This window comes from Melospiza georgiana, chromosome 7 (assembly GCF_028018845.1).
Source record: "Melospiza georgiana isolate bMelGeo1 chromosome 7, bMelGeo1.pri, whole genome shotgun sequence".
NCBI classification, from domain to species: domain Eukaryota; kingdom Metazoa; phylum Chordata; class Aves; order Passeriformes; family Passerellidae; genus Melospiza; species Melospiza georgiana.
The window spans coordinates 18,023,864-18,049,034 of record NC_080436.1 but is presented as its reverse complement, the minus strand read 5'-3'; the positions used below and the strand labels follow the sequence as shown (position 1 = coordinate 18,049,034).

General features: G+C 36.8%; 1 protein-coding gene across 4 annotated transcripts in view; it reads right to left on the bottom strand.

The window, feature by feature from the left end:
- Nucleotides 1-6,157: 6,157 nt before the first annotated feature.
- SESTD1 (SEC14 and spectrin domain containing 1) overlaps nt 6,158-25,171 on the bottom strand; it is a 50,709-nt gene continuing 31,695 nt past the window's right edge. For all 4 annotated transcript variants that reach the window (XM_058027657.1, XM_058027659.1, XM_058027660.1 and 1 more), the window contains 10 exons: nt 24,485-24,696; nt 20,743-20,865; nt 17,264-17,458; nt 16,560-16,674; nt 15,288-15,447; nt 12,587-12,668; nt 12,143-12,265; nt 11,063-11,254; nt 9,141-9,262; nt 6,158-6,896 (listed from right to left, as the gene is read on the bottom strand). In XM_058027657.1, coding sequence (XP_057883640.1) covers nt 6,767-6,896; nt 9,141-9,262; nt 11,063-11,254; nt 12,143-12,265; nt 12,587-12,668; nt 15,288-15,447; nt 16,560-16,674; nt 17,264-17,458; nt 20,743-20,865; nt 24,485-24,696 — 1,454 coding nt within the window. In that variant the 3' untranslated portion in view covers nt 6,158-6,766. The remainder of the gene's footprint in view (nt 6,897-9,140; nt 9,263-11,062; nt 11,255-12,142; nt 12,266-12,586; nt 12,669-15,287; nt 15,448-16,559; nt 16,675-17,263; nt 17,459-20,742; nt 20,866-24,484; nt 24,697-25,171) is intronic.

The window sequence follows — 25,171 nt, the reverse complement described above, 5'->3', positions numbered from 1 at the left end:
ATATCAAGTGACCATGCTCTAAGGCTTGCCTGTGAAAATGGCTGAGGCACCATGAAGCTACTCTCTTTCCTAGTATCCTAAAAACCTTAAGGGGAGAATGGAATGTTAAAAGACACTTATCACAGAGAAATCCTGGCACAGAGAGAAGCATTCTACTGCAGCTCAACAGCCCACTGGAACTCTGCAGCCTCTTATCCTGCGAGGCACAGGAATCATGAGCAATCCTGGCATGCCTGGAAATTCAGCAATGACACTGGAAATATGTTGTCACCCAGCATCTGCAACTCACTCTAGGAAAATGAACATGGGAAACAGAAAGCCCAAAATTGAGACGGAAACTCATTCACGGCAAACCAAGCATGACATTGTGAACCATGCCTGAAAATTGCACCTCTGAAATTATCACATTGACTGCTCCTGCCAAAATGGAGAACACTAGCAAATTAAAATCTGGGTTCTGATAGGTATTCATGTTTCATTCTGATAAAGAATGTCTCAAGTTACAAGTTTTCTTTCAGCTCTTCCAAAAGTCTGTTCTTAAAGCCTTAGCTTAAAGATAAGCTTTCCTCTCCACTTTATTTTCATAATTTATAGATTATTAGAATGAGCATTTGGTATAAACTCTAGGAAACAGCTCAAAGCTTTTAAGGCCCAACGTATAAACATTTATATCCATTCAAATAGAGTCAGCAATTTTCAGGATGTCACTGAAGTCTCAGGGCTGTTCTACCAAGAGCTGTCCCAGCCTTATTCCAATACACATCTACACAGCTGCCCAAGCATTTTGCTGTGTGTGTTCTGGGACCTACAGCCACCATGAAAGCTTTTTTCACTATTTCTAAACCCACCTAATGCATGTTGTCTTCTGACAGTGACAGCATTCTAGCAGAACAGACAGCACAAGACTGGGATTTGTACCACTGGGATCCTCAGGAGAGCCAAGAGTAGTGGTGGACACCACGTTTAGCAGGATGTGCAAAGGATGCAGTCACCTGGGCCATGAAGAGCCAGTGGCATGTTTTGCTATGGGAGTTTGACACACAATCTGGGGCTAAATCTGCCTTCTCAAACACAGAGTTTTACATTTTGAGTGTTAGAAAGTAGGGGTGGTTACATTAGGTCCACTCAAACATTTTAAGCACAGATGTATGAGCTTGGCAAATCAATAGGGTATTTTACACAGCTCGCAGCATTCCCCCCCTTTACACACAAATCCAATGTGCATTATGAGGTTTCCCAACAGGAACTTGCATCAGTGGTGTCTGATAGCAATTATCAGCTACCTGCTGGTGGAAAAGTTAAAAGGCTTCCTAATATGTAAAAAATATCTATTTAACACTGTAGAATGATAAATAAAAATGCATAATAATTTTAAATTAAGCTTTTCAACACAATTACTTTGAAACACATTTTGTCTGTTAGTTACCTGTGCACAAAAACATAGTTTCTCCTTGGCACTCAGTAATCACAGCACATTTGATGTTTCAGTGTTGTCATTAAACTGCCAATGAAACTGCATTATTATTTTAAAAACTGTGGTTTATCTGCATTAAAAAAAATGTAAATTATCTGCACAACTTTTGCTAACACAACCAATTGATTTCACTTAACCTTCTTTCAAAATCCCAAAATGATACCAAATAAAGTTTCCTTTGCTTTTCTTCATGATTCAAAAGTCAGAAATGTTAGCCCTGCACTTTGCCCTATAAACTGTAAATATCACTAGTATCTGGAAAGTTAGCTGAACTTTTTTCATTGAACTTAAATTAAAATGGGGATTTTCACTTTCCTTTGTAATGTTTTCCAATATATTTACTCAGCACACATGAAATTTTAAGAAAGCATTTTTTTCACAAGGGGTATTTATCTCCTGACTCAGCCTTCCTTTTGTCTCTGTGTTATATTCTCATAACTTTTGCTGTAATAGAGACCCATGTAAACTAAAGTCAACAGACAGGAAAAGAGAAGGCTGTTACATTAATTTTCCTTGCTATTTTGAGCTGAAGTGTTTAATTTGTGCTTTAAATATACTAAAAGCCTTGTAATATATCCTGTTTCTATTCATTCTTGTATCAACATAACTGCAATTTTACAGTCACATAAGCATCTATTTTGATGAATATCTTTGATATGTGATATGTTGTCTTCCAATTTCACAGAATCAGACAAGTATTCTCACAAATTGCTTCAGTGATTCACTTTCATGTTCCAAATTAAACTTGGAATCACAGAAAAATGGTCCTAAAATACCATGTGTTTGGGAGATCTGTGTAAAGGGACCCAATAGAAGTGTGAAATCCATCTCCTTTTTCTGTGGTTATTTAGTCTTACCTGTATGTTCACACAGTAAACCTAGATGAAAAATATCTTGAAGTACTCCCTGAGTCCATAGCATTGCAGAAGGTATGCAATTAGATTTTTAATAGAATTTTCAATGAAGATGCAGTCTTGACAGGCATCAGTCACTATTTAACTGAAGGAAACAAAAGTGGGATGCCTGTGGAAATCAATAACTTAAAAATGATATCACATAATATTTTCCTAACATCTGATCTTGATTTTGCAGCAGGAACTCTGCAATTACCTGTACTATTGCACACCAGGAAATTGTGGAAATGGCACACTACAGAAAATTCAATCCACTGAGACTCACAGTGACTGTGGAAGGAACCACAAAGAGTAACTGCTTGACTATTTGCCTTTTTATCTTATTTTAAAGTGTATCAGTTCTCCACAAACCTGGAAAAGATGATACCTCTCCAAAGAGATAATGAATGAATTAATTAGTTGGAACCATGTTATGCAAGTTCCAGATACTCAAACAGTTTGTGGCTCTGCAGCTCACATGCAGGTGCTTTTGCAGCTATTACATATGTATGGATTTTTATTCTATATGTTTCAATCTTTTTTTTTTAACTAGATATTCTTTAAAACTAGAACAGAAATCTAACAACCTAGCATTTTTACAGTCCCATCTCCCTTTTTACCCATACAAGAATCTGTAGAGATACTAAATCAATCCTTCACAAGTTAGGTATCACCAAATCTTTGCTTTCATCCATTTCTCACCATTTTAGCTTCAGAGCTATTAGAGAATTTCATCTGTAGCTCCAAGAAAGCTTTCCTTCTTTCTCCTTCTTAATAATCTCCTTAAACAAATTACAATTATCCTGTAAAAAGAATTCAGGAAACTAGAGGCTATTACAACACCATTACATGTCATTACTGTTGCAGAAAGCCCATGACAACCTCACTTTGTGAGCGTGACCTACTGACACTTTTATTTTTTTCTGTGATGGAAAAAATAATGTTCCCCTCATCTTTTTGTCAGCTGGCACTGATATCCCTGGCCTGCACGATGGAACAAGAAGTGCTATATGATCCCGCTCTGCACACAGCCCTTCTCCACCCACTGCTGCACCTCCAGACTGGCTTTATTTGAACCCTGAGTCAGTCACTCACACAAAGCTATAGAAGCCCATGGTCCAAGTCTATTTCTTTTCCAAGAAAAATGTAACCCCACTAATCCTACTAAACACAATAAAAAGTTAAATGGAGAACAGCACCAAACATTTTTATGGACACTAATACAACAGTGCACACACATTTTGCAATAAAAGAGCTTGTAGGTATAAGCATTTTCTATGGCTGTCAGTCTGTGCAATTTATTTTGTCAGTCTGTGCCCTAGGAAAAAGGGATGGCACTTACCAAGTTGATCACCTTTCCATTCACTGTCACAAAAAGCACACTCAGGATTGCGTTACCAGCAAGAGTAACAAAATATTTATCATATTTTGAAACATTTCAAATACTTCCAAATTTGGCTAACAGGAGCACAGAAAATCTCAGCGCTCATTTCATTACCATGAACGAGTCATTAGTTGTAATGTACTGAGGGGCATGAGAATTACAATCTTACAGTCAATCCTTCCCTTTCTGTGAGTATCTCCTCATCTCACACCTTGCAGCACCGTACCCTCCACTGCGCGTGATCTCTGTTTAAAAAATATGAAACATAATTGCATCTTTTGGAATTTCATTGTTTGAATTATTTTTGCAACCAAAAAAAAAGGCAGAGGAAGAGCTACAAGTAGAGCCACCTTTCTTTTTGCAGTAGTAAATGCAGAGACAAGTAACAACGGATTACTTGAGCAGAGGGTTTTTTGCTTTTCAGTAAGTCTGTATCTCATTGACTTTGTGGGCTATTAAAGGTTCAGCACCAAGTACAACCAGAGAGGACTGCATAAGAGTACAGATCAGTACAAAAATCCCTCTCTCAATCAGTTACATTCTAAAGCAGTATTAACAGAAAACATTTATTCCATTGTTTCAGTAAGCTAGGAAGTCTCAGAGTTCATAAGCTTTGAAATATCTGTCAGACTCTCATGCAACACAACTTAGAAAACTACCTGCCCTCATTCCTGATACATAGAAAATAGGCAAATGGCAAAGTGTGGTAAACAGCCCTTTGCCAGACACCTGATTTGCCTAAAGACAAGGAATTCCAGAGGAAGAGAGCAGAAAGGCAGAGCAAAAGCTGGCACAGCCCAAGATGCTGTGTTGGAGACTCAATTAGAGTCAATGGGGTCAAAGTCAGGATCCAGTGGCCCCTAGGAATGTCAAAGGACAGATAAGAGCAGCATCAAGATTGGACTACATACACTGAGCCAAAATTAACATCAGGGTTACTGGGGTGAGCAGTCATCAGTTCCAAGTTGTGCATGCAGCTGTCACAGGAATGAGTGAAGAGCTTCTGATACTGCCCTTGTTTGCATACAGTATGGAACCTCTAAATATAGTGAAAAAATAAAATAAAATTAAAAAACCCAAAATAAAATAAAAACCAGAAAATAATTTAAAGTGTTTGTAATACTTGCTTACTCTAACATTTTAATGAGATTTTATACTGCAGACCATAATTTACCATAAGCAGATTCAATTTACAAATGCTGCAGAACTGGAGACACAGTGCTTATTTGTAACTATATTAATTTACTTATGTGTTTGCACCTTATATTAAATATATGCATACTTTTAATGGTTTGGTTCTTTCTAAATGAATTTATACCCTCCAAATATTAGCTGTAATAACATCAGCTTTCTCAAATGCAATTAAACAACTAAATTAAATTTGAAAAGATTATATCAAAAAAGTCTTTTTATAAATAAGGTCTGTAAAAATTCAGTTACTTTTAAACTAATATTAATGTAATATCTAAACACTGCATTAAGTGCATGAAAAAAAAATGGTATTTCCTTTGCCAAAACCTTTAAGAGGAAAAGTACCTTTATCATTGAATTTACAGAAAGCCGGTAATTCGGAATTACAGTTTCTTAATAAATGGCTTGATTTGAAACATCGCTTTCCTCTGGAGAAAATGCTTAAAACTAAGAAAAAAATCTAAATATAGTATTTGAAGACACATCCATCAGGAAAACCTGGAGAGTAATAGCAATGCCTGTAGGAAGAGAGCATTATTTTGACTGTGAGCAAAGTATAGCGAGATAACAGAGTTCTCAGATGTACAGTTGTTTTTTTTCCACACAGAATACTCTAAAATGGTCAGATCCCACACTCTCTTCTAAAAATACAACAATTGATGTATCCAGATTGCATCCTGAAGATTAAGAAGTTAACCAAGCCATGCACACAGATGATTTGGTTTCAATCCAATTCCCTTCTCTGAATAAATTTCATTTAATTACTAATCTCAAGGTTTGAAGTTATGAACCTCATGTTAATTTCTCTTTCATTACACAAAAACCTTTAACCACAAAGGTACCAACAGGGATATATTCACATTATTCAGGATTCTCCATCGAAAGGAAACAAAGGATTTAGAAATAAAGCACAGGAGACATGTGCTAGTCTTACAAAGGAACAAAACTATGATTAATATAACACTGACTTACGCAAATACTATCTTACTTTTGTGCAAGTACTGCTACCAGGAAGAAAGAATAAAATAGCCAGGACTTTTGCACCCATCAGTAACAGTTCAAGAGCAGTTCTCTTATAGCTACAATGTATTTCATAAGAAAAAATATACAAATTTTCTAAACATATCAGGGGAGCAATTATTTTTACTACCACTTATCATAAAAATGTAATATAAACAATATTTGAAAATACAGACCAGAACAAATTTATCTTAGATTTTAAAAAGATGATTTTTATTAAGCACAAACAGCTTTTAATACATTATCAATACAAATAGGAAAACATCTGTTTAATGAATTTGATATATCAAAGATCTGATGGGCAGGGTGCATACTGGCACAATAAAAATGATTTTTTTTTAAGTATTTCAAATTAAAATTACAGGGTTACCACAGTCTACACTGCAGGTACTTTCCTCACAGTCTAAAATTACTACATCACCTGGGCATGGGGGAAGCAAAGAACTAGAGTTTCATAATATGGAACTTCTAACACTTTAATTAGCACCACTCAAAGCTTGCATCAGCTGTCTAACTAAGAAGCAGCTGACAGGTCAGGTAAAGCTTTACAGCAAATTTCAGTGCAAAGTTTACAGTTCCTTTTCATAAGATACTTGGAGTCTATGGTTTCATAGCATGTTAAATAATTATGGCTTGATAGATGTACAGTATTAAGATGCTGAGAACATTTACTTTGAAAAAAAGATGAGACTCGTAACAGCTGTGAAATGCATTTTAATATATTATACCAAATTCTGTAATATGCAAACAACATGCTGGATTACAAACTGAAGTCCTGTTATGAATTCATAGACAAGGTCAGTATTAGCTCTCTGGGGTAGTGGCTTCTGGTTGTCTCAGCTGCTGCTTTTTCAGGCTAACTAACTTCATCTTCTCCCTGATGTGTTCTGCTGCAGAAGCCATATCACTTGGGCTCCCAAAGTACTGCTCAGACCTAGAAAAAACCCAAACCACAATAAATTATCAGTAGTAAGTCAGTACATGAATACACCTGTTAATTGAAGTAGAAAACACAAAACTGATGGGAAAAATAGCAACTTTTCCCTCTTGTCATTTAAAAACCACCTTTAAAAGCTTTGGAGACTTAGTCATGAAGACTTAACAGCAAATTTTAATGAAATTGTTACAAATACTCAATGAGCCTTTCATATCCAAAACACACTCTCAACAGAAGTTTGAGGGTATTGAGACACTGCTGGTCTAGTGAAAGGTGTCCCTGCCCTTGGCAGGGGGATTGGAACTGGTTTATTTTAGATGTCCCTTCCAACCCAAACCATTCTGTGATTTGAACAGCAAAGCACTATTCTAGAAGCACAACTAGATGCTTCCCAACTCTCTTTATTACCACCCCTCTCTGGCTCTCCCGCAAGTCCATCTGACAATTTTGCATGCTGTGACAATCTGTGATACCTGTCTATACAGGAATTCTGAGTTTTTAGAATTGCTGCATTATTAAAGGACTCTTCACATGTTAAGTCAACCACATGCTGTCAAATTATGCCATCTACCTCTCAAACTGAAAGGAAGACACGGCTATGTAATTCAAATACAAAAAAGAGCAGCTGAAATGTTAGGGAAGCCACTAACCAAGCTGTCAGCAAAGGGAGGGTTTGAACAGAATATGTGTTTCAGAAGAACAGGTATTAAATCTAGTTACAAAGCAGAGAAGCTGTACACTCTGGAAATGGCAGTAAGACAGAGGACTTTCAGACAGGCAAAACTGGACAGAAAAAGATACTCTGTGCAGGAATACACTTGTTTGAGGAGGTAACTGGTCAGACTGCATAACTGCACATGGATCACAGCATTTCCTCATACAGTGCAGAAGCCATGGGCAGGAGAGGGAACCTGAGTTTCCAAAAAGATACCGGCAAAAGTCTGAGGAGGTGAACAGGCTGATGAAAATGCCCCCCAATCATTTATGACATTTTGTATGTTCTTAAATCTCAAACTATTTCTAATAATCAGCAAACCCTTTTCAAACTATATGCCAAACACTTCAAAATCAGAATATCAGGATGATGAGCAGGGGGTCCTGATATCCAGGACAACTTCCATACCATTTTTGTGAAGGGGGATATGCAAAACTCTACTGAAATTCCAGAGGGGAAATAATGTTCAGGATTGAACAGTTGTTACTTTTACCAGATCACTAGAATCTGCGATACAGAAGTTATACAACAATACTTCAACAAACACTTCTCGATCTGGTTTTGGGTCAGTTTTTTGTTTGTTTTGTTTTGGGTTTTTTTCTACAGCTACAAAATCCTCCACTATTTTCAAACACACTATTGAAAGAACAGTGGAAATCACTACTAATTCAGGCCTGGGCCCATCTTCATGATTAGCACTCTGTATTGAAGGATCTACCCTGCAGAAGGTGGGGTATTTGGAATATGGCATTTTGGACATATGATGACAATAAATTTTCATGACCAGCTTCCTGCAACTGTGTTTTTCAGGTAGACTTCAGGTAATGCTTAACACAGTTGCCTGATGTTATCTCATAAGGCTTCAGCCTCTAATTCAATGTACTTTTTTCAGGCCTTTTTCATTATGGTGTGGCATCCTACACACCAGAGACTGCTCCATAGCTTGGCTGTAACTCATGTAGAAATTAACTACAAGCTCAGCATAACAACAGACATTATTAAACACAGATAACTGAGTTTTATTATGGCTGAGATTCCAAATTCAATTTGCCTTTGTAGCTCAAGAGAGCTACCAATTTAAAGCTAATATGAATAATTCTCAAGGAAAGTACTGTTTTGCTTACCAAATAAATAAAATATAAATTTATCTTCAATATACTGGCTTAGATAGATAGAATTGCAAATAAAGAAAGAGAAATCCTGTAATTCTCATCTGGTATCTTTTTTCAGGGAGAAGAGACTGGGACTGGTCATTCTTCTGTTACTTCTGCATACTGTGCTGGTGTAAAAACTGCATAAATCTAATAATCATTCAGTGTGAAAAAGTCACTACTTTGAAAAGGCAGTGCATTAGTACTCATTAAAAATTCCTTCCCATTTTTTCATAGAAAGCAGACAGGTCCTATTTCAAATTTTATAAAAACAATGTGCTCACTTTTCTGTTTCAGCAATAAGCCTCCAGGATTCTTCTGCGCGTGAGACTATGATACAACTTTACCAAAGGCATCAGAAACCATTCTACATACCCATCAGGATAAACTACAGGCACTGTTAGTCTGTCCAACAGTGATTTCCCAACTGCTTCAATTTCATCAAATTGTTCCATTTCATGAAAAGCTTCTGGCTGGTCTGGACATTCCTGCAAAATCTGTTCAATAAAAGTAAGAAAATACAGAATAAAGTACACAAGGGATCACATGTAGTTTTTTAACTGGAAGAGTGGATGTTCTTTTGGCATTTCCACTGCCACATTTACATGAGATCAACTGACACATATAATTCAAGAAAAGAAAATACTGATTAAAGTTATTTAAGAAGAATGTTCAGGGCTACCAGTGCTTTGTATTAGAATGTTTTACATTACTTCTAGGAGGGAATAAAAAGTAGTCTTCCTTGACAATATTCTTGCAACAAATATGAAACGCATAAAAATAGTGACCAACACCATTAAACATACAAGACAGCAATTTAAAATGGAAACACCAGGGTCAATGAAGACTGCTTACAAAAGGTTTCAAAACTAAAAACTACATCTGGCACAGAACAGGTAGGACTAAAAAAAATCTAAACACAAGTCTTTCCAGATGGGATTGTAACTCAATACCAGTACTCAGTACTCTTTTCTTCCACTTCTCGCTTTGCCACTTCTTACTTTTTTCCCAAGCAGCATGGATATTAACAGTCTATTTTCCACACAGACTCATTAATGTATGTCCAATAGTGAAAGGAGAATTAGGTTTTTGAACAAGAGCATTGTTTTGTCAGATATTAATTTACTTTTCTTTAATCTTAAGATTCCCTAAAGCCAGCAATTAACTACTGCAATAATGAAAGAATGCTCATAATATGGATTGAGAGATTCTACTCTTCTAAGAGTTTATGAACCACTGAAATTTAATTTGGTATCAGGTAAACCTCTGGAAGCACAGATGATCTATTTCTGCTTTCGTGAACCTCCACCAACTCCCAATGCCTGCCAATTCAAAGTATTTTCCACTAATAAAAACAAGAAATGAATAAAACCAAGGAGCAAATTAATCAACTCTGAACCCATGCTCTCTTTTAATGACAAAACGAATTTATTTTACCATGTGCAAGATTTGCTTTTTTTTCCAGTTACATGCAATTTTATTATCAATATTTGAGATACATACTCTAAACTGATTTTTTAAAATACACTGCTTCACCCTAAAAAGCAGGTGTGGACAAAAAGGTCCTATCCCTCATGACCTACATTAAAGGACATTGTCTCAAGTTCAAGCATTTGAAAGCTCTCAACATTTTCCCCCTTCAGCTACTAATCCTCATCACATTGTTGCTGACTTCTCGTCCTCCAGTGTGTTTCTTGCATCACTTGACTGGGTGCAGCAGTGAGATATTTGGTTGTCTGAAAACCATACGAAGGCAGAGTGTGTTCAGGAAGAAGGCATTTCAAACCCCACCAGGTGCAAAATACAAGATGGAGCAAGACAGCATGTGTGGAAATTAAAGTAGAAGGAGCTGCCTTCATTTACAGTTTGTGAGAATTTTTGGAAGCCCATACAATATCCAAACAGCTTAAAGGGCAATAGACCTTTAACTCTGCAAAAAACTTAAACAACCTGATAGGTTTGTATCATACCTTGTACAAAGAAGCGTTCCTGGCTTTTAAGAATTACAGTCTAAAAGACATAAAGAAATGCTTTATCATCAATATCACAGTTCTCATTTGAAGAGTGATGTTCTCCTTTTTGTTAAGGGGGCCCTATACCAGTACAGGTATATGAAAAATTATTACATTAAGTACTGAAGTAAATGGTTGGAAAAATATATGTAAATTCTTCTTTCTGCCATTTAAAAAAAAATTAGAAAGGGTAAATGTACACACTGGCAACTTCATATTTTCTTACATTTTGTTTGCCTGAACTCAGGTAAGAAATTTTTCTTCTTAATAAAACACAACACTCACCTTTTCAGCAGTTGAATGAAATGTGACAGCTGTTTCCAACCGGTGCACTCTTTCTTCAGAAGTCACTGTAAACTGTTTCCACACTCTGTTCAGTCTGGGAAGTGTGTCCCCTGAGGACCTTGAAGTGCATCTCAAGGACTGGCACAGGACCACTGTTGCCTGCAGTAGCTGTCTCCCGTAATCGTAAGTACTCTAAAAATTGGAGGGGATGGGAGAGTAAGTCATGTAAAAACCCTGCACTTTACCTGGCAATGAAACAGCATCTTAAAGCAACAACAGCAGGCAAGTTTATGGAAACTCCACAATTTAGGTTCACAAAGTACATTGAACTAATCTGGTCTACTGGAAAAAGTAAGAATAAAATTGTAATGACCAAAAGTGCTTTAACTCTTTAAAAAAAAAAAAAATCCAATATCCACTGCTGCCTAGTGTTCACGCTGGCAAAGGAAGAGAGCTTCCCAAGAATTCTGAATAGTTGTTTGGATCTTCCAAGGGATACTTGATATCCACTGCTGGGAGGACTGTCTCCCTGATTTTACTGACACCATGTCTATGGTCAGCCAGCATCCAAGGTGCCCTGAGGCAATCACTGTAACAGCAAATGATCCTCCGGCCATCAACTCTTATTCATCAAAAGAGGAAACTCCAGTGCAGCAGGTGGAATTAGAAAGCATCACATCTGTTAATTAACAAGTCAAATTTAGACACTCCTAAAAGCAGCAAACGACTGACAAAACATCTGACCAGGTGCTTTGACCCAGCTTGTCAAATGTAATTTTAAAGACTGTTTGAGATATATCTTTCACAAAAGCCAGTGAACTTTGTTTGGTTGTTTGCATTGCCTATGTGAAGGTTAACTAAGGTAGTGACCTGCAGCATTGCTGCTCTGGATGGAACTGCAACATCTCATTAGGCCCATCACCAACTTCAGCAATCAATTTCTTCACTCAGGCACTGAGGGAAACCAGTAAGACCAGTGACAGCTGTTCAATGACTGCCTATAGAGATATTGATTCTGTTTAGGAGAGGATGTGAAACTGCACAAACCACATATTGCTAGAAAAAAATAACACATTTCACCTGTGCAACATCAACAAATTTTCGATGTTTCTCTAGTAAAACTTTTGTTTCTTGAGCATCATCTCCCAGTCGGATGTGTGTCTTCAGCAGAGCATCCAACAGTTCACTTAACCATTCTACTGCCTTAAAAACAAGCCAAAAGAACAAAAACTAATACGTTAAAAAGAAATTAAACCAGAAGGGTGGCATTACTTCAGTACTAGCATATACTTTTGATACAGAAAAAAGTTAAATGAGCTGTCACAAGCTGGTAGATCATGCATGCAATCCCCAAATATACTATTTGCAGACACTGCTATAGCCTTTATTTTCACTGTACATATTCCCTAAATAAAACTACATTTGAAAGTTGCAAAAAAAGTACTGTAAAACTACCAGCCCCCATAAATCAACCCAGTGGACTACAAATATCAGAATGATGAAATTCTAGAGGTATTTCCATACCTGAGCAGCATCTTCTTCACATTTAAATAACTGCACCATCTGAAGCATCTTCAGTCTCCGCACATCCACCATATCCTCACACCTTAAACAGCAGCACACAAAGATTCATCAACACATGTACAGCAGACACAAAACACTCTGACATTGACAACAATGTTTTCAAGTGAGAAACATTAAGATACAAGCATTCATGAAAAGGTGATCAAAGCTGCTTAGCTTGGCAAAACCACCTCATGCCACAAACAATGAGAAAGTTGCAATAAGTAGAACTGAGCACTCCAAGTCACCAAAAACATGATCCTCAAGATTCCTGATATGGCTAAGCTTGAGGCAGTAACACCAGAGACAGCTGCAAGGTCTTGCAGGAACATCCCAGGTTCCTTACCTTGCTGCACTGGTAAGCTCTGCAAAACAGAGACTAACACAGACTTCATCCTATTAGAATTCAGATGAAAGTGGGCTTCAACTTGGCATAATTCTGAACTGTACTGTTTGTTGGGGGCAATGTTTCTTAATGAATACAATGAGGCTGATTAAAAGATAATACATTTTTCCATTTTTCTTTTTAGCTCATTAGAGATGGTAATATCTGCACCCTTATATGATGTTGTCCTTTGCTTTACTAGTCAGGAAGCATTTCAAAATCTAATTGATATAAAAACTGACCCTAATTATCTTGTTCTGAGTTGAGCACAGTTTGCAGTTCTTTCTCCAGAATTCCAATAGAAGTGTTGAAAATCCTTCTCTTTCCACAATGAGACCTAAGCTAATACATCTAGCAGAAAGCTTTCCACTTCAATTTAGAGCCTACAAAGTAGACAGCAAGACTCACGCTCCTGTTCAGTGCAAATGGAATTACTAATGTCAACAACAGTTGGCTTTATAAGCAAATGCAAAAGACTGTGTGCATGATCCTTTCCAAATTGGTTACAAACATAAGCTCTTCCAAAGAACAGTTTGTTAGCATGCTGCGCTTTGTTACATGTCTTGCAATGCTTACAGAAAGGACATCATCTGCTCTAATAATGCAGGAAAACAGTTTATAGGTTCCAAAATCATACATAAAGCAGCAAAATGCCCCTAAAAATAAACATTACACCATGTGTATGTAAACAACAAGAAACATTCAACAGAAGTTGGAAAACAAAATTAAATAGCAAAAAATACTATTACATGCTACTGAGAGATCCTTGGTCCTTTCACTTTTTTGTTTCTCATCCAGGCTAAATAACCTTGTTTAATCATTCACAATCTGAAAGCTGCTTCATACCTTTGTCTGCAAATACTATTGATGTTTTAGTCCTCTAAATGACTTCCTACAATTCTATAACCCTTCTGAGAATACAGAGCAGAATTGTGTAACACAAGCAGAAATCGACTACCAATCTATACACTGACACAATGACATCCTTCTTTCAGTTTTTTATTCCTTTCCTAATAATTCTTGGCATTCTACTTGCTTTTCTCTGTGTATTTGAACACTAAAGCAATTTCTTCAAGTTTTCCAATGTTTATCTTTGAGTTCACAGCTGATTCAGAATTCATTACTGTGTATACAAAGTCTCCCCTTCTCCCATGCACATCTCTTTTCTCATATGAAATTCCAACTGCCATTTTACTGCACAGTGACACGTCCTCTGTAGCTTTTTGCAGCTTGCCCTCTAAACACAAGTATTGCTTAAATTAATAGGATCTAGAGGGCAGACTTAAAACAGTATTTTCTCTAAGCTCTACCAAAACACATAGCTCCTTACACTAAGCTCCCTAAGAAAACAATTTAAGAATAGTGGAATTAATTTGTAAAACGGGCAATTTGATGCTCACTAGAGCTTGCTGTTGCCTAGAGGCACCTCTTTGCTCAGCCAATGCCCTTGAACACCAGGCCATTTCTATGGACAGTATTACATGGTCTCAGGGCTTCCAGCAGTATTACTGGCAATAGCTTTTAATGCTTTCACACTGTTCAGTAGAAAAAAAGGCAGTACTACAAAACAATCCAGTACTACTACATATTTAAGTACAAATAATCAAATTTTGGAGGAAGAGGATGATGGCAAAATCCACCCTTCTTATAAATTCAACTCCCTCCAACACTTTTCCCAACCTCATCCCTCACTCTATATGGTTTCCTAAAATTCAAACCCCATGTCCTGGGATGACTGTATGGTCCTGTATGCCATCATCTGCTCTTTTGAAATCTGAGCCTCCATTTTGTACCCTCCAATACCACCTTATTTGTCTTCCTATCTTCAGAAATGAAAATACCATACTCAAAGGACAGAGCTTGTGATAAAGAGGACAAGCAAGGCTGTTTAATACATAATTTTATACCCATCACCACAATTGTAATTACATTATACTCCCATCTCAAACTGCTAACATGTAAAGGACACCTCTTGCATATTTTCATAATTCCATATAAAAGGAATGTAAAATTTCTGACATTTACAAGGACAGGAAAGCATTCAAGTAGTCCATCCAGTACCAAAATAGAAAAGGTGCTTGTTTTTAGGAATACACTATAACAGATTAGTCAGGGAAGTTTCTGTCCCATTCAAATATACTATGAATATAAATTACAGTTGTAATACATCCCTTTCATGAACATAAAACAAAATGGGCTCTTTACAACAAATTAAATGGTATAAAAAGTGACTTGCTAACACACAAAAATCTTAATGACTCGAATTGTTGTTCTTACCTTTGTTTTCTTAGCTGCATATCTTCCATCACTCCTTGGATATGGTCCACATTTTCTTTGTTTTCAATGGTCACATCCTTCCCATAGGCCCATGATGCCTGGTTAGATATCTGATCAAGAAGACTTTGACCTTTCTCACGCAAGCCTTGCAAACCTAAGTCTAATAGGAGAATGAGAAAAAAAATAGGTCAGCGATCACTCAGAATTTCGGTGGGTTTTCTCCTCACTGGAGAAAAGAGAATCACACACAGATCAAGACTGGAACCTGGAAAATGACAAGGACATTACTATGTCCTTCACCACCCTGTCCAACTCTCGTTTGAGTGAGCATTTGTCTGTATTAACAAAGAACTAAGGCTTTGCTATTTTATGACCTAGCAGATAACAAGAAAAGGAACAGAAGTTGACAGCATGTCAGCTTTTCAGCATATACATAGCTAATTAGTGTCTTTCATCCACACAGTTAGATAATTCCTAAAATATTTATCCCTGCTAAGCAGTTGTAACCTAAGTGTTCTTCCACTGCTGGCACAAGTTACTACTTTATAATACATCTGATATGGCTGATACAATTTTCTACACTGAAATTTGTCAACCCTTGGGATCTGCTGTTACATCTCTTATTTGGCAGCTTTACTATCTGTTTTCCTGAAGGAATATCTCATTTATGCATCAAACTGCTTTATTCCAATCATACCTACTTCTGCCATAAATTATTTTTCTTTGCAGCTCTTTCTCCCACACTTAATGAACAAGCTGATCACTGTAGACCCCTTCCAACTGAAATAATTCCATGCGCTTGACAGTGTCACAACCTTCAACATGCCATTTATTAACATATACATTCAAAGTTACTGCAAAATACCCAGTACAAGCATTCCAAAAGTGAGGGGATAAAACCTTAATCATCAAGGTGTGAATTCTGGAGACAAAAAGATCATCTAAGCATTATAATCCTAAACCATTAAAGAAGATTAATGGGAGAAAGAAGTTTGTTTACAGATGAAATGCATGATAACGGCATATAACAAATATATATATTGGATGTAAAACATCTTCAAAAGAGAACAGTTCCAGATCACTTCCCCAGACAAAAGCCAGTCCAAAGTAACTCAGTGGAACATTACATAGTGAGGAATCAGAAGTCCAGAAGTCATAAGATCTTTTCCCCCTGCTTTTTTGGTGATTTTTTAAAAAGGGATTACTCTTTCTTCCCCCTGTAATGCACTTACTAGAATGTGTGTGTCTGAAATGCAGAAATATCTTGCTTACCAACACTTTTTAATTTCTCTTCCAGTAGTTTCAATGTTTGTTGAATTGATGCTCCATCTGCTGGTGCTACATCCACACACAACATTCCGAGTAAACCATCCAATTGCTGAGACAACTAAAATGTAAGAACATAAATGCTAATATTTAAAAAGAAGTTTGAGCTTCAGATGGTTGGTTCTAAAACATTCTAAATGTTTGGAAATTTATCATTTTCAAATTTCTCTTTGGAGCTAGAGGAAATGAAAGCCAAGATAAATGACCCATCTGCCTTGTAGAAATCCAAGAGCACACATCCCTAGATGGTGGGACAGTAGAAGCCAAGATTCTACTTGTTTTTTAAGAAAAACATAGGAAATGAACACGCCATTTTACAAAAAGAAAAGTACATCAAATTCCAGTTCAATTAATGCATAAGCCTCTAAATAAAAAAGAGGGGAAAAAAAGTAACTTTTCAAATAGCAACCCTTTTATTTCAAATTCTACTGAAATGTAAGACATATTACAAAGTACTTCCCTCCCAAAACAAGGGGGAGCCAGTTTTCTCAGTGTTTCAATTACAGTATATGATGACTTAAAGAATTTTCCAAGTGACATGATATTCCCCCTCATCTCCCTGAGTATTTTTCCAATGTAGTCAACATTTACAATACTAATGCACGAATTTATTGACAGTGCCTTAAAGAAAATTAAAAAGAAACACTCACATCCTGGGCAACACTGTGGAATTCAAGTGCTGCTTGTAATAGGTTCTGCCTGAATTCCAGCTGACTGGCCTGCCTGTAACACACATCACTCAGCTGTTGCTGCAATGCTTTCAATTCCACAAGGTCCTCCTCATCCCCTGCATTTAGAAGAGCTGCTATCTGCTGATTAAGCTCAACATAAACAGCAAACCACTCCTAGAAACACAAGAAGATAAAGAATTAAAAATGCCAAATATAATTTTATTGCCCTTGAATGGTATACACATCCAACTGGAGGCTAATAAATAATCAGATTGAAAGAGGAGCTTATTACAGACTGCACTATCTCACAGAGAAGGAAAAAATATTCCTGATTTCAAATCAACTCCCAATAAAGTGCTTAGTAGATGTTAATACACACATTGTAGTACAAAAAACTTAGCGCAGAAAGATGGGAAGAGTTCAATGTGTGGCTCCTAGTCCCACCATAAACTTCCACCAAAGTGGAATTTCACCATTTTAAAACAAATTTCTAGTGCTTAAATGTCTGTACTGGTCTACTAAAACAAAAGATCATTTTTTTTCCAAGTGACCAGCTACTATAAAAATCTGTTCACAGGACTATCCAGCTGTTACTTTCAGTGACATGACTGAAACTAGCAATAACTTCCTTACAAATTTTGGAAAAATATTGCTGTTGACAGCAGTATTCTCTATCTGAGAATACTATCTACTGACAGCAGTAATCTCTGTCTTCTGAACAAAAGAGAATCCAGGCACAGAAACTTCAAAACGATCCTTGTTACTTATTTAAGGAAAGCTTTATACTACTTAATTCAAATTTGTAGATTTGTTTTTCACATGGCTTGATCACTGAATACATACATAAGATTTAGTTATGTTGTCCTGTTGGTGTATTTGCAGAGGAAAATAGTTCAAATATTTAACAATTTGGTGAGATTTAAAAACAGCTTGATACATCCAGATCACATTCACATCTTGCATGACTGAGATGCCTGTAAAGCAAAATGTGTTTGCTCAACAGCTCTAATTTTGACCTTGAAGTGTCCTATGCATTTCTATGGAACAGCACCATCTATTGGCCTACTATATTTGATTTAATTTGTATTCTTGTCTCGCTCCTATTGGGATGTTTAGAATTTTGTAAATTATGTCTTCAGCTTTTGCATCATTTATTTACAAATCATGCAAAACGGAGTATAAATATCCATTTTCTGAATTTTTTTTCTTTTCTCCCAGACCTGCCTCTACCATCTGCTCACAGAAAAAAAAGAGTATGAAAAGAGCAAGGAGGGGAACAAAGAGAAAGCTATGAGAAAGTTAAATTAGCAATCAGTCAAAAATTCAAGTGCAGAATAAATTTCTCATCAGTCCCAAAAGGGGCAACTATGATGACATAATGTGAAAACATCTTCCATTGTGACATGTGTACTGTAGATAAACAGATTCAGCACAATCAGTTCACAAAAACCAGCTCTTTGACATTGAACATACAAATCCAGCTAAACGTGACATAAAAACTATAATATGAGGAGTAAAAAAAATTATATTAATATGTTTAGGAATTTTGGGGTTTTTTTTCAGTTTTTATTTTTAGCATAAAGTAAGAGTTGCAGGAATTTATTTTGCTCAAGCTATCAGTAAAATTAAGATACCAGCAAACCAGGTATAAAAAGTGCATTTCTCATTTTTTGCATGGGAGAACTTGGGCACAGTTGTATGTGACAGCTCAAACCCATGGAGCAAAGACCTGCTCAAAAACTGCAGTTCCAGTGTATTGCTCATGAATAAAACTTGCAGAAAATTAAAACTGCCCCAAAATCCAACCACCCTCTCCCCACAAAAAAAACCCAAACAAAAACGCACCCTGTGGAAATTATTTTTGTCACTTCAGAGTAAACTGAAGTAAAAAAATATCTTCAAAACAAATCCAACATTTTTGCAAGTCTCTTCAAAATACTCTAACCAACATTAAACAGAAGGTGATGAAAGAAAGCAAGCATACAAACTGTCAATTCAATTATTAGGAGAGAAAAGCCAGGAAAACAATGAAAAAGGAAGCATACACTAAAAATCAAAGGAAAAGGGAAAGCGCATTTTTCTAGCACTGTTGAGAAAAAATGGTTTTAATCTCTGAACGGGCATCTAAATGTAAGGTAGGGCAGTGCTCTGCCAATTACTTCTTTTGATGTAAAAGAAAATATTTTTTCAGACTGTTATTTCTGCAAACTCCTGCCAGCACCTGAGAACCAAGCTGTGTTCCATGCTGCCAGTGCTTCAGCTCACTGTAGGGCAGCCTGCAAACTTCAGTGGGATTTCAATGATTTCAAGGACTGCATTTAGCCCCAGCTAAATCACAGCTCTGTTACAGATATGCAAGTGAAAACAAAGTATGTTCAGTCTTGTTTTCTCTTTCCAGTCTGAAATATCAATATAACTTAAAGACACTAAAATTAATTTTTGTCGAAAAGTAGGTAGTCCAGGGTGTTTGTGCGTTTTTTTTCCCCTTTCTAATTAGGTTTTCAACTGCAGGATATTTCACCCTTCAGAAGGTACTGATTTCCACAGTGCTTGAAGAGCTTGAAGCAATGACAAGGGAGAGGAGATGGGATTTACTTAACCTAACTCAGACACCTACACTGCTGCGTCCAGCAAGGAAACCATCCTCACTGAAGGTGGAGTCAGTACAACTAGAGTTGTCTAGGGTGCTGTGCTTCTCAGACTAAAGGTTTGGGGTTTTTTTTTTTTCCTCTTAAATTACATCCAAAAAATGATAACCCAGTGACTATTTTCATTGCCATTACTGCAAACAGAACTTGGGAAAAGTGGACAGAATTGCCAGTGTCTACATCAAAGAAAGTCAGAAAAGGTGAACAGCACTGTGAGCAAAACTCCCTTTGGGAGCACTGAATATTCATAACCTAATTATAGATAATCATCTGATGGAAAGACAAAATTCTACTGAAGCTTAGGAAGTATTCAAAATTAGAAGCAAAGGCATCAAGTTAGTGTAGTTATAAAACAGCATCCCCATGATTTCATTACGACCATAAAGTATGTCTAAAATCTTGATCAATGAAAGTCTTAAGTCAGTTTCAGCTACTGCTAAGTGTAGTCTAATAGAGACAAAAACATGAAGTTATTCACCTGAGAAGTGCAGGACTTGTCAGACATTTTGGCAGAGAGGAAAAAGTAAATTTATTCCTTCTACTCTACATGAAAATTTAAGAACTGCTGGAACATACTAAACCCAAGAAAAATCACAAATAGAAATCTGCATTTTTCTACAATGGAAAAAAAAATGCAAATAGATATAATATGACCATATTAGCTCTATAACTGCTCAGGTAGTTTCCTCTGTAACTCAGAACATCATGCACTGTGAAAAATTCCTAGATACTCATAACCAAAATACATTGCTCATGACTACATGTATTTAGAATTATTTTGATACTTGAAAAGGGTATGGGAAATCTCACACTGTGCTGACTCTCAATCTCTTCATGCTTCTGTTGCAAAGCTTGTGAAGCTCTAATGGAATCTCCTATTCCCCACTGGGTTCTTAGCTGTTCTGATCCAGGTCCTTCAAGCCAATTGACAACCTGTCAGAAAGACAAAGATGATAAAAACAAAGTAGCAAATGAATTACACAAAGACTGGTATAAGCAGAATTTTGTAACACAACCAGAAATTTTAAAAAACATGTTTATGAAAAAAACATCTTTTTAGCACTTTAAAAATCTTGTTGGTGAATCCATTCACATTCTTCAAATTCTCAAGTAGAAACTACTTTTCATTAACCTTAGCATGTCAGCTTCATGAAAACAGGTGGCAGCTATGATAAGATTTCTCAAATAGACAACTGTCATTTCATATCTCTTGTCAATAAAAGAGCTCAAAACACAATGCTAATGGAGGTCTTGTGTTCAAACCAGAAATTTTTTTTACCAAAGTGATTACAATGTACAGCTGTATTCAGCTTCACACCTGAGAGCTCTCTTCTTTTGTTGCTGAATAAACTAACATTCAAGTAGAGGATACATACTTATTTTAAAATTAAACTTACACACCAACTTGCTCTATTCAAATAACAGAAACCTGTTACTGAGTTTTTGTAGCCACATCTCATGGAATTTGTCTTTACAGGGTCACAACTTTGGACTACAGTATTGGATTTCTTTTATTATTATTTTGAACCTATTTTTTCATGTAAATATTAAAGCAAATATCAAAGCAAAGCAGAATGTCTCAAATTTTGTTTTCTTTACACAATTCTCAATTATCAGATGATATCTATGGAAAAATTCCCTGATAAATTTTTAAATATCTGGAACACAGACATTGATGCAATGAAACCAAGTGCAGAAGTCACTTAGTACTGGAGTCCTGAAGTAGGGAAATGCAGGTATACCTCTAGATTCTGAACCTTAATAAAAAGGCATAGGAAGCCAGCTTCCTGTCTTTAATGTTAGTTTTGTTTAAATATCAATCACAAAACAGCTTCACACAGATTTTCAGGAAACATAATACAATACACAATGTAACCCCACAACCACGAAGACAAATGAAACAGGCACTAATTGGACCATTCTCCTAGTGCTGCTAGACTGCCCTGCAACAGCAATCAAGAACAATCATCATTACAGAAGGCTCCTCAATTCACTCCATCTCTGAGTCATTACGTATCTGCCGTCCCACTGCCCTTTTATGCCCCATGCCAAAGCACTGTTTCAGAGCATATATTCATTGCTCCAAAAGCATTCTCAGTCGTCCCTGCTTTCATCATTTCTAGGACAAATTAGGACTTTACAGTTGCAGGTTCTTTTTGTTTAAAGAGAAACTTCCTGTTGTGCTCAGCACCTCTGCACAGCTGTTATGGGTTAAATATGGAACTGACCTAGAAGTGAAGGCACCCAGATGTCCCCCTCTAAGGTCACAGTGGCCTGGAAAGCTTCCACATGGCACTGACAGTTCTCATGCAAGTCTGAAACAGTGGACAAGGCCACTGCTTAGCAGTTGCCCTGTCTGGCCAAGACCACCTCCCCATTGCAAGTTCCCAGCAACTTCTGCATTGACTCTGCAAATGCTTAGGCCAGCACATGGCTGCTCTTGTGACAGATGCCTAAACTGAGGAGGGAAGAATTACTAGCAGACATGCAGAAAAATGTGATGTAATTTTCATAAAATAAACTTTAAAATCATTAATGACAAGACTACTGCAAGAGGTCACAGTTATTTTTGTGAATTAAGATTAGAAACAGTAATTAACACCTCTGCCTATGGAAGGACAAAGCCAGAGTTTATTCTAGCCTACAGAGTTACAATAATAAGCAGCATTTAGGAAAACTGCTTATTACAAGACCTCTGACAATCACTGCAGCCTTTACATTACAAAATTAAAAGACAAAAGAGAGGGAAACAAAACCTTGGAACAGAAGCAAAAGGGGTAATTCAAAAGAGAGGGTAGGATATTGAAAGCATAATGGAGAGAATTGGTTTTGAATTAAGAGGGCTTTGAGAGAGGAGTAAGAACTAAGCACGCCACAGTAAGGACAAGCAGCAAATAGTGAAATTGAAACAGGAACACAAAAGCAATCCAGGAGTGGTTAGCAATATAAGATGGTATACAAATAATAAAATATGAATGTAGCTGTAAAGAAAGCTAGCAGAAGATTAGAACACACACCAAAAAACCCCAGCAACACCAGGGAAAAACACCCACTCCAATTAAAGTACTGCAAATACTGTTATATGGCAACTTCTGTTTATTTTGTCAAAATAAATTCCATGGCACTTTGCCTCTATTGGCTTCCTTCTGTGCATCATTAGCTTCCTACTTTTAGCCTTTAACTCTTTCTATTAGCCTAATTTTTTGCTGTAAGCCCAAAATAAATGAAATAATTTCCCAGATTTAGTAAGTTTTTCTCAAATATTTGTATGCCATTTAGAAAGCTTTTAAACACACTTTAAAAAAAGCTGATTCATTTGGCAAAAGAGCAAAACACATTCTTCCTGTGTACTGAAACTGAGTTCACTTGCCAGGTAACAGCTGTAGTGTACACACAGCAAGCAAGTAACTATTCCTACTACAAATATTGCAAAATGAGGCTGAATAATAGTAAACTATTCTACTTAAATGCATTAACAATGTCAGTTTGCCAAAGTACTATAAAAATCACATCTTATTCAACCACTAAAACTTAAACACAGGAAAGAAACTTCACCTGATTATATCCATATGCGCTGATATGCTCTATATAGGATTATATTAATCTCATATTTTTAATACTTCCAGCTCAATATATCAACAAATGACATCTGCTTTTTAGATTTTTTTACAGTAATCAAATTGCTATAGAAATTAAAATTACCTCCTCAGTAGATTTCTAATTTCAATGCTAGACATCACAAAATGGATTCGTTTTTATTTTTACCCATATCTACAATGCTGTAAAGTGCAAGTACTCGACATGCACTCCCCTTATGCATTAGAAATGCCAATGTTGAAAGGTTAAAAGCAATTATCTATTCAATTTTCTGCATATTCAAACTATATAGAATCTTAAAAATACACATATCTAATTTCAAGTGATAAACACAAGATGAATAAATTAATTCCATTTCCTTGATTTTCTCTACTGAGACTCTGCTGTGAAAATGTTGGAAGGGCTAATTACATGGCTGTTTCCAAAGGACCACGCCAGTTCATCATGACCTTTAACATGCAATTGATTAGGAAGCTGATATTCATTCTTGTCAGGGTGTTCCTGAAATGCAGACAGTTTAAGCACTTCAGCTTAAGTTAAACCACCAAGTATCAGACAAATAAAGGAATAAATAATGGCTTATTTTCAGTAACAGGAACTTTAAATGCTGTGGGCAGGGGAAGCAAAGCAAAGTTGATGTTCAGGCAAAGGTGTTCCTCTCTTTGCCAGCAGGGCAGGCATTTGCACCTCCAGCAATGCAGACATGCACTGCCACAGTGCCCAGCAAAGGGACAGCCCCAAAGCAAGAGGGCACATTTACAGCAACCTCCACATACCAGAACAGCCTTTGGAAAGTCACTGTGGCAGCCACAATGTAAAGCACTGTGTGAAACCAGCACACTGACATTTGTGAAGTGAGGGGAGGCATGAAGGTCTCCCCTCATTTTTGCAGAAATCAGTCTGAGACTTGAGCTCAAAACCAGCTCAGTGCACTCAAGGACAGCCGCAAGCTTACCTGCATTACCTTCTGCTGGATCTCCTCCAGCTGTGTGCGCTTGCTGCGCTGCCTACAAACCTCCTGGTAGCGGGTGTACTGCTCCCTGAGCGAGTCCAGGAGCTTCATCACCTGGGGCTGGGCCAGCAGCTCATCGTCCATGGGAGACCAGGAGACCCCTCCGTCGGACCCATTGAACCGACGCTGCTGCAGCTCCGACAGCAACTCGTGACCTTCAGGAATACACAGAGTGCCCTGGTTAATCCAGATTCAAAGAAAAAACCCACAAAAATTAGCAGTAAGACTGCCTTAAGCCATCAGCAGTGCATTTTTGCAGCTAATGATCTTTCAAACATTGGGCACATTTAATGATACAATTTCATGCAGAGCTTTGGTCACAGTTTGTGGGACTAGATCAGTCACACAGAGGAAAAGAAATGTGGTATATTTCAGATATATAAAAGAGATATTGTGACTAACATTCAAATTGACAACAGCATTGATTAATGTAAGGAAAACTGAAAACACCATCTTGAGTCTGAAACAACTCTGAAGTATTCTGATTTACTTCAAAATGGTGAGTAGCATCCAAAGTAGTTATCTCAAACAATTCAGGTTCTTATATTGAATGAGTGCTCAGGAGGCACTAAAAATCTGACAATATATTTCTCTGTTGTCTTTCAGAGTTTTTATAGCAAGTACGACTCC